The 10934-nt window shown below is 36.6% G+C and overlaps 1 protein-coding gene across 1 annotated transcript; it reads right to left on the reverse strand.

The window, feature by feature from the left end:
- Positions 1–5703: 5703 nt before the first annotated feature.
- Positions 5704–9884, reverse strand: ZBTB14 (zinc finger and BTB domain containing 14). Its single transcript, XM_031062270.1, has 3 exons — positions 9781–9884; positions 9434–9502; positions 5704–9021 (listed from the first exon to the last, which is right to left on the reverse strand). Exons 2-3 carry the CDS (start codon positions 9434–9436, stop codon positions 7678–7680), a joined length of 1347 nt encoding a protein of 448 aa, XP_030918130.1. The 5' UTR covers positions 9437–9502; positions 9781–9884; the 3' UTR covers positions 5704–7677.
- Positions 9885–10934: the final 1050 nt, after the last annotated feature.

Raw genomic sequence — 10934 nt, forward strand, 5'->3', positions numbered from 1 at the left:
TGCTTCATTTAATGCTCAAAGAAAAGAAAAAAGGTCAGTAAAATGTAAACACCAAAGTCATAATTTGAATGGGCTACTAAATAGCTTAGATTGTTCACGAACTGAGAATAGGGAAATTATAGTGAATCACAGCAATATGAAATACAAATGGTAAATACACAATGCATCTTCCTAACTGGTCCTATAAAGGCAAAAGAATGGGGATTTTATTGTGCTTGGCTAAAAATTATGCAATGTGAAGAAATAAGATAAATATGTGAATTTTAAATTAAGTTTGAAAACATCAACTTTGATACAAAAGAAAGGATTTAAAACAGAGTTCTAAAACTTTAAATTATGACAGCAAGATTCTCGGAGCATAATCCATGTCCATCTGGAAAGCATCTATAACAGGACAATCCTACACTGGTAGAATTTATCACATCCATCAAATCAGAGCTCCTGTCTGACTCCATTTAATATGTCCTTGAAATAATGGGAGATCTGCAAGAAAGTCACACAACTGGATTGAAGTTACTTATTGAAGTGGAAAATGAAACCTACACTTCAGATTGAAAACATTGATTAAGACTCTTATTGTTCACTTAAATTAAAACATTTGTGTCTAACACATGTCTGATTATGATGGCAGCAATGACATTTTAAAGTAAGCATTTCTCATGTATTTCAGGGCTGGTTTTCTTGCACAGACTGAATTGCAAAGCAATTCAGCATAAGCAAACCTGCCAGGCTCTTTAAAACTGTAAGTTTTAATTATTACTATATAGAGTTGTAGACAACTGTTAGTCTAGTAACAAAGCCCAGTTATGTTCAGACCTTTAACTCCTCTGAAATACAAAAGGGTGGAGCTGCTCCTTCCTACTTTCCAAATGGACTGTTGAATTATTTTTCCTTATTTGATCTCAGATTAAAAAAATTCAGAAACACAAAGAGAATACATGTATGCAAATGTTTTGAAAAATCAACTCTTTCCAATAGAAGCAGTCAAAGAGATCTTACTGCTTTTCAGGAGTATAAGATTTCCTGTACAGTCCTGTAAAGTTAAAGACTGAAACCTCACACCAGCATTACAAAGTTTATGTCTCCAAATCCTGGTATAAGTTCTATTTTGTATTTTAAGAGGAAGCATATAGGGACCATGCTCATTACAAGAGTTACTGGAGAATGTGGATGAATCAGTAAATATCAAAATCAGTAATAGCTATAATAAAGCACCTTGTAAAAAGGAAATATTTAAATGCTATTACTTCAAATGGGAAAAAAATTCTTGTTAAATTAGCATAGAGAACCATGAGAAAAATTAGCGAACAGAACTCATTTCCAGGGAAGAACTTTACACTGAAAGAAGGCAACTCTTAACAAGGAATGCATCCTGAAGCCTCAGCTACACAACTCAAGAATTACATTTAAAACTGATTAATGTCAAGTACCAAGTGGAAATGTAAGAAAACCGAGGATTTTTATATCCAGGCCTTTAAACTGATTCATATCTATAGGTGGAAATAAGCCAAAATCACTCAAACTTTAGGATTGCCACAGAACACTAAATTGAAAAGGCAGAAAATTAAATTATGATAAAAACAGTCTAGCTGACAGTACCTAGTGAAATACAGAATCTATTCCTATACTTTGGATATATATTATCTGCATTAACTAAAAAGAGTGATTATTTTTCTTTTTCCAGCATGGCATCTAAACCAGTTCTACAATAGATGTAAATTACTATGAAGTGAATATTGTTTACTTCTAATACTTGAAAAGATTAAGTTATGTTGACAAATGCTTTTTTTTCATACTTTTGGAATTCTAGTTTTGTCCTTCAGTGAACTAAATACCTTTGTCTTTTATTAAGATACCCTTCTTAAGTTTTGAGCAATTTGCCACCATTCAAGACTGTGCAGAACTGTTGAATAAGAGGCAAACAGGAGTAGATTAATTTAAACAACAAAGGAGAAGAAGAAAAATAGCTTCAACCCACAACTTCAATCCCCAAATTCCATCCTCCTGAAAAAGTGACACACACAGATCACCCTCTTCAAAATCCCACAAGTCTACCAGCAATGGATAATGCTAGGAAATGGTGTCTGATGAATTCTGTTGCCTGGCAGCTTCTCACAAACACGGTGCAACATGTGCTGTGCTTCACTGCTTTGTATTTAATGTGGTGCCAAAGTTGGGCAAGCCCTGCTCCATTCCTTCTCCTAACTCCAGCAATGTGCTCCTGCCACTAACTTTGGATCAAACCTAATGAATTGGTTCAATTTAAAACTAACTCACATAAGCGTTGAATTGCTTTCTTATGTAAAATCACTCCACTGACTTACTCTAAAGCCACAAAAGGTGCTAAATCTGAGACAAACAAGAAGAAGGAAACAGGTGCAAAAGGTAACAGGAAGAAAGAAAAAGAGAAAATGAGATTACCCCTTTTAGCAACAGTTTGCAGTTTCACTATGGCAGTCAATACACAAAGCTGCTGTCTCAGGAGGCAGCTCCACAATAGCTTAAACTGCTCCAAACTGAGGCTGTTCTTCCACTGACCCTAGTGGAAGCTCCACCAGTGGAGCTAGTGGAGCTCCACTATACTCCATTCTCCTGTCTGAGCAATTTGCAATGCCACAACAGGGCTTTGTTCCTGTAAGCACTGCTTGTGGTACCCTCTACCCTGGGAAAAAAAAAAAGGATTTTTATTAGTGAAGAATGAAAACTTAGATGCAGGGAAGCTTGGTCTTTAGAATATTTTAGAAGACAAAAATACTCTATGTTGCTTGCATATATAGATTACTTAAATGTATAGACAGACCATAGGGAGGATGTCAGTAAACTGCAAGTGGAAGCACTGTACGGTTTGAGTGGTTTTGGTTATTGTTTTTAATAACAGAATGTGCTTACATCAGAAAACCCATTTTTCTAAACATAAAAACTTTCATCCTTTGGTGGAAAAAAAGTATTCTCATGTTTTAATGATTTCATGAAGATGATCCATATTGAATGCATCATATCTATGAATTTATTTTACTTCTGAATGAAAATACAATTTAAGATCTATCTATTGCCTAATGTGTAGCATGTAGTACTGTCCTTTATACTTCTTTAAAGTGGCTCAGTATTACCAAAAAGAAAATACATTTGGAATTTTGGTTCAGTAAGAATTCTAATTTCTTGTTAGTACCACTTGTTTTACAAACTCATGCTCTCAAACTATAGACTTATTAAAAAAAGCATAGAAAGAATCTGAGATACAGGTATCCAGAAGTTCTGCTTTGGCCATGGTTTTTGATACTCCTATATACCAAACAGATCAGATGTAGTACATCTTTATTCATACAGTCCACATGGTTTTCAGGTTTACCTATAAAAAGTAGATGCTTAGCTACTAAATAGTAAAAATACCAGTAAATTAAGAAATATGTATTAATCAGATTCAAAAATATTATTTCTATTTTAAAGAGTTACATTGCTGTTCATATTGGAACCACTGAAGTTCACCAATTTTCAGATTTCTATAAATATCTAAATGATCAGGGCATGCAAATAAAAATAATATAGAAGGACAGTGGAGAGAAAAACACTGGAAAACATAGCAGTACTGTATAAATTACTATTTTTAGCTATTCAGTTATTTCAGATTTCTTGCATTATATTTAAAAATACTTCCTGAGAATAGGTGTCTCAACTCTTACGACACATATTTAACAAATCTATTCATGGAAATCTTCCATCTGTTCTCAAATGAATAAGAATGTTACTATAATTGTTTGAGATCTATATGAAGACAAATGACAGACCAACTGCTGTAATGGAATTTTTAATGAAATGTTCACATTTCTGGCTGACTGGGCACACTACTGTGATCTAAGGACTAACAGAAAAAGATGAAAATTCCTTAGATCTGTCTTCACTGTTTGGGCAGAATTATCCTGTCCTGTACCTATCTGTAAATGCTTACATTCAGAAAAGTCATCTGTTGCACACAGTAGATGATGTAGTCTCTTTCACAAATGCTTTGTCTTCTCTGTAATACCATAGCTGTATGTGTTAATAGAATACTTAACAAAAGATAATCTGCCACTAGAAGTATACTCTAACTTTAGGGTAGACTTTCTGACATAATCTGGTATTTTGTTCTGTATTTCACACAATTCTATTCATTTTAAGTATCCCTATTTAATGGAATCATGAAAGAAATCTCTATATTAGAAAACTGAGGCCTGATCTTCAAAAGAACTCCAGTTTGGCTACCTAAATGGCAAGATTTTGAGGAGTATTTAGCATTCTGTAGCTTACTGGAACAAATAGAAGCTGACTTCAAACTTTTGCTACTGAAGTAAGCATGAGAAATTTCTTTTCACAAAACAAGCTTTAAAATTCTAATCACCAAGTCTAAAACTTTCTGAAAGATTAAAGCAGAAAAAAAACCCCACAAGTACTCACTCAATTGTGATTTGCTCAATTTTCTAGTATTTTTAAAAATATTGATAAGAGTAGTATGTAAAAGAAGGGCTGAGGAGTGGAGAAGGGCTTTCCTGAACTTCTAGTTTCCAAACTGAGTTGTGCCAAATAATCAGCACATACCCATGGCTAATATGATTAAGATGAGAAATTAAGCACATATTGCAGTTCAAAATGTGTTATTTTTGTTCCTTTTTCTCTTAAAAAAATCCAAACAAAAAACTTTCTAAGGAATGTTAGACTAGTCTGGCCCCAATAGAACCAACAGCAAAACTTCCATTAATTGGACAGAATCTCATCCACTGTCTCAAACTGTAAAACAAGTTGCTGTCCCTGTCTAAGCTAAAATAAAAATGTGCCCATTCCTCAATGGACGCAGCTCATACCTTACAGCTTATCACGTTGGAAAAGCTCATTGGCTTGGAGCTGATGCCCACCTGCTTTTGTGCATGGTGTCTTCTGGCACAGACAGAGGAGAGATGGGAGCAGTAGCATTGTAAGATGCAGATAAATTTACCCGAACTTCACAGACACACCCCTCCAACATATAGGCTAACATTCTTTCAGAATATACAGATTAGTTTAGAACACTAACAAGAATGTATATACAGCTAAGGGTATCTCCATCCCTCCACATCTGTAACTTTTACAGCTATAAGCTGTAACAAAAGCAGAATCTACTCTGATGTCACACACAATGCTCACACTTCCCACTGCAAGTCTTCTCATGCAAGCCTGCTTTTCTGTAACAATTTCAAATTTGCAGCCTGACCACTTGTGCTTAAAAGTCAGCAGCAGTTTTCTTTAACTGTAATACTTGAGTTCAGTCTCTTCACTCCAGTGTCTGCTGCCCCTGTGAGCTTCATTTTAATTTATTACTTTCCAAAAAAATCCCAATGAGGATCTGCTTGAGAGGTTATGGAGTTTATCCCTCAGCTTCAAGGCAAAACTAACCATATTTAAACCACTCCTAATAGATGTTTCTCTAACCCATTCTTGAATGTTACCACTAGTGGAGATTGCAGTACCTCCCCAGGCATTCTCTTTTAGTGATTCATATTTTAAATATTTCCATTTTTTTCTAATGTAATTGTTTACTGCTGTAATTTGGTTTTTTGCATTCTTCATAACAGACCTTCATAAAATTTACTTTCTTCACATTTTACACTTTTGAACTCTTATAATAACAGATCTGTTTTGTACAGTCTTTTCAACCCCAACTTACCTAGGAAGAAGTGCACACAATTTCAGATAAGAAAACATAGCAAGACGAATATATTTAGAAAAAAAAAGTAGATCCTATTTTGGACCTACTATCTTTATATCTATGATCATATACAGTAAAACATTTTAACAATGGTCATTTATCATGTTCCTCAAGAGAACCAATAAAATGCAATGAATACACATCGTCTGATGTTGCACAGGTACAAAATGTATAGTTTGTTTACAAACTAATATTACTGAATGTAAAATGAAGCAACATTTTAAAAAAATATATTGGTAAAGGTCCAAATTTTACATTTTCTAAAATATTAAGGTCATGTTTTATTTACAGACCAGCGTTTGAACAATTACTGGCATTTAAAGATAACTGCTTAACCTGATGAATACATGAATAAAACAAGGCTGTAAAAAAAAAACCTAGACCAAATAAAAACCCCTCAATAATTGAAGTTCCATATAACAGTTCCAAAAACACTATTTTAAATTTCTATTTAGAAAAGCAAGATGTGATCTACCACACAGTAACTTATCAGAAACTGGTCTAACACTTTGATATGCTATAGTTATCGCAAGTGACCAATGTTACCAACCATGTGCCCGAGTGTGTTTTTTGCCCATTCCAACTTCAAATGAAGTTTTCACAACAGCTGTAGTATTTACAAATTTAAAATAAAGGGTCGATATACCTTTGGAAGGCATTGCCACTGTTACTGTGTCTGCTCTTGATGACCACAAGTAGCAGACTGCAATCCAAAGACCACTTATTTCCTTGACTCTGTGAGTTAACTATTGTTACCAGCATGTACCCCAGCTGGTTCTAAAAAAAAATAGACTAAGCAACTGACTAATAGTAAACACTCATCCAGGATCAATTACGACAGAACTCACTCACTGAAGTCCCCCTCTTGATGAGGGGTGGTGTGTCAAAAGGTGGAAGCTTTTAAACTTGAACAGGACCTATGAGCTGTATGATCAGCCATGACACAAACCCCAGCTGAGCCCTGCAGGCAGGTATGTGACATCCTTGGCTGCAGCTTCGGGAGTCTGGCAGTGACACCTGGTCACCTGCTCCTGCAGATACTCCTCTGTCTTCACTGTGCTAGGTTAGGTGACCTGAAGTTGCATAATAAAAAAACCATCTCAGGCTGTATTAGCTTTTACTGATTTTTACTGGGTTTGAGTAAGGAGCATGTCTCCTTTATGCTCCACCCTTTTTCCTTTGTGGCCCAGTCCCACCTCTGGGGCCCTGTATAAAAGTGAACATAAAAACAAATGAGGCAGACATTTGTGCCCACAGAAGGGACTGGTGAATGCCATGACACTTCTGCTTTGCCAGCCAGAATCCCTGTGAATAATGCAGTTTTTTCAAGAATGCAAGTAATTAATTAAAACTTGCCACCTTTATAAAAATAGGAGGATATCTGAGGGAATGGAATAAGAAGCAATTTCATTTTGATTACCATCCTCCTTTACACTCTGTTGTACCATCCTACATTAGGTGAAAAAAGGAAGAATTAAAAAGCTTAGGGATTCAGTGTATGCTTCTCATAAAAATTGTAGGTACAACACCTAAGAATTATGAAAACCAAATCATTTCTTTCCATGTTTGTGATTTTTGAGATCTCAGTGTTTTCAAGCATAACTCACTGATTCTCACTGATTGCAATGTTTACATCGTATTCAGTATTCCATACTGGATGAAGCAAAGTATCAGCCAGTGATGATCCCTGCTACAGAGAACTTGATCACATTCTTGAATTAAAGCAGTTATTAGTGCATTATACTGCTAGTGACAACGAAACTGTTTCACATTCTGAGAATACCCATCTCTGAAATGTTTTAGCATACCTAACCAAGCGACGCTACGTATTCCTATGCAACATTCAAATCCTCTAAAAATATGCTTTCTTGAATAGATTCTCAGTCTAAATGTATATTGACAACAGATTTTGCTCCATTTCATGTCTTATATTATTTCTGATAAAGTTCCTGCTTTAGTTTTTAACTACAGGCTATAGTTTCTAATTGCTGCTCTGCCTCAGCAGCCATGGCTGCTGCCTGCAGCTCTTCTGTTTCACTCTGGATGGAATTGGCTGCTGTAACTTGCTTTCTTTCACTGTGCATATTGTTCTCATGCCTTTTTAGGTCAGATGCCTTAGCAAATGCTTTAGTGCAGGAACTGCAGACAAAAGGTTTCTCTCCTCGGTGCCTTCTTTCGTGGTCTTTGAGGTGGGACTTGTGCTTGAAAGCTTTATCACACATATGGCATGCAAATGGCCTCTCATTACTGTGAACTCTTTCATGCTTTTTTAGATCTGGCGCACGAATAAAAGATTTCCCACACACCTCACAACTGTAAGGCTTGTAACCTGTGTGTATTTTCAAGTGTTCTTTCAAATGAGCCTGCGTGGTGAAGCCCTTTGTACACATTTCACAAACAAATGGTCTGTCTGCAGTGTGTAGCTTTTCATGTTTTCTCAAACGCGCTTCATCGGAAAAGGTCTTGCCACAAGCCTGACATACAATGTGTTCCCTGTGACCGTAAAGCAAGTACTCAAACTTCATATCCCCGGCTGCTGTGGTCCATCCTGGTGTCTGTTCATCTTTCACTTCACTTATGCCATCATTAAATGTGAGTGCCTGAGGGGTCTGAGATCCTAAGTCTTTAGATTCCGTTGTTTCCATAGGTTCTACTTCTTGGCCATAGCAGTTTACTTTTCTAACTTCTTCACTTCCCAATTCTTTCAGAATTGCCTCTTGCACTCTCAGGGTAGTGGTTGGTGATTTACCATCTTCCTGACTTGGGGGAGTGCCTTCTACTGTCACATCTGATGGACTGTCATCATGATCTCCAATCTCTTCCACCTCATCATCTTGGGTATCATTGGGTTCCCCAATAGAACGGTTCATTTTTAGACAGTACTTGCTCTTGGACTGTGTGTTTTCTTCAGGACTAGACACATCACGTTTTTGAGAGCAGAGTTTATCAAGAAACCGAATACCGAGGATCTGGCCTGACGACATCATCAAGTTTACATCCTCTTTTTTAACAGAAATCTTTGCAGTATACATGTAATTGAGAACTTCCTCAAAAATATCAGAACGAAGAAAATCTATTTCTATTACTGATGAACTATCAACTTCAAGTTTTTTGAAAAGCTTCTTGAAGTAGGTACTGCAGGCAGCAAGCACGCACCTATGGGCTCTGAACTTAACATCTTCAACCACAATAGCGATGTCACAAAATTCTCCTTCCAAACGTTGTTCATTCAATGTTTTCAGGAACACAGTTTTGTGATCGTCGTCATTATATTTAATGGTTTCAGACATACTGATGAAAAACTCCTGTAAATTAACAGGAAAATTTTGTAACTTTTATAAAGCAGTCTAAGTCACAAAATCCCAAGAGATGAAGTAATTTCCATCATTTACCAAAAGCCCAACTTTTTTTTTGCATAAAATGACCACAAAAGGCCTGTTAGACTGTAAAAGCATTACTCTGAAACTGATTTTAAAATTGTGAATGTATAAAGGTCTTTCTTAGGTTACAAAATTTACAATTATTCAAATCTTTATTGATTCAGTTATATAAAATTGAAAACTTTCTCTTTAAAACTCCAATTCTCATTAAATGTATGACCCAACTCATAAGTCACTATTATAGCTAAAGGAAATGTTAACACTAAAAATGTGTAAGAAATACTCTAAATAAGTCAGCACAACAAACTAAATTTGACATATCAAATATAAGCCTTACCATGAACAATGCGGGAAGTTTTCTAAGCAAATGATTATTAAATTAATCTCAGAATGGGCCACCTTCAGCCTGAAAGATGGGAAGATAATAACATTTCAATATGTGATAATATCTATTCCAAAAATATTTTGAGTGTTAAAAGACAGCATTTTCAATTATTTAAAGTTAAATAAAATACATTGTGAAAATACCCAGTTATTATTTCAGTGACACTACAGACAACTGTAGAGGACAACTCCATGTGTTTACTTTCCTATGGCTACTGCAATTCCCTGGTTCCACTTTCCTGCTACTTAACTACACTAAATCTAAAGGTCTGAATCACCACAATTAACGCAGTAACCAACCCATCAAGAAGGTGATCAGTCTTCTGCTGACCCAGAGAGCTGAGCCAGCCTAGCAGAGGGTCTGGCAAGCAGACCAAACATCCCAAAGGACAGCAAACCAGGGACAGGGATGAATGCACATCCAGGACCAGGGGAAGGGACAAGTGTACCAGAATTCCAAACTATGGAGATACCAGAAAACAGAAAGATAATGCAAGACACATAATTTAAAATTATTCCACCCCAACAGACATCTAATTGTGCTAAAGCAGGAAACGCAGTGGAGTGGAGGGGAATTTAATACTTTGGAACAAATCCAGTGCCACCTGGCACAGATCTCCTGGTAATTTCTTCCCTAAATTCTAATTTATCCGTAACCATATATGAAACAGAAGCACATGACAGGTATGATGACAGGTTTGCAACTCTTGGTGCTGTGTGTTTCACACGATATGGGAACACCTGGCTCTGCAGGTCTGGCACCTCCACTAAAGTGTCCCCGGCTACACAGAAAAATTAAAATAAAAAAAGTAAATAAAGGACGGCCAAAATTATTTTCTTAGTCCTAAATAATCAAATTTTAAGATAGCTAGATATTAAGTCTGTAAATACTTGAAATATGCAAAAGGAAACAAAACCAGAAAGCGATATTGTATATATTTATGGGCCGTCTGGTTCTGCTGGCCCAGGAAAATGTATCGGTCCAGCACTGAAGATGGTAGGACAAACAACTATTTAAATGGGATCTTTTTCGAGTTCTTTGCAAGATGGGAAAATGCTTTCTTTTTAAGCACGCAACAAAATGTCACTGTTAATAATCTAGCAGCAATTGCACCGTCCTGTTAAACAGTATGCAGTTTTGCTGCAATTCTGTCGACACTGAGAATGAATTATAGAAGGAATTGGCTGAAAACAGGGCTGCGGAGTATGCAGGGGTGTGCAACTGGCAAAGAACGAAGGTTTTCCTTTGCGAATGGAGCGGGTCAGGCACTCGCCCAGAGCGTTTCCAGCTCTAATTAAAGAAAGCTCTGGTTTACTTATTCCACTGGGCAATTCAGATTTATTCCTCCACACGCTTTTTACACGGCCGCTACCTCCGCAAGGGCCGCAGGGAGGTGATTGCGGGGCTGCGACTGCTCAGCACGCGCTCGGTGCCTCCCCGCGCCGGCTCTCGC

The sequence above is a fragment of the Geospiza fortis genome, unplaced genomic scaffold (genome assembly GCF_000277835.1).
Source record: "Geospiza fortis unplaced genomic scaffold, GeoFor_1.0 scaffold471, whole genome shotgun sequence".
Classification (NCBI taxonomy): Eukaryota; Metazoa; Chordata; class Aves; order Passeriformes; family Thraupidae; genus Geospiza; species Geospiza fortis.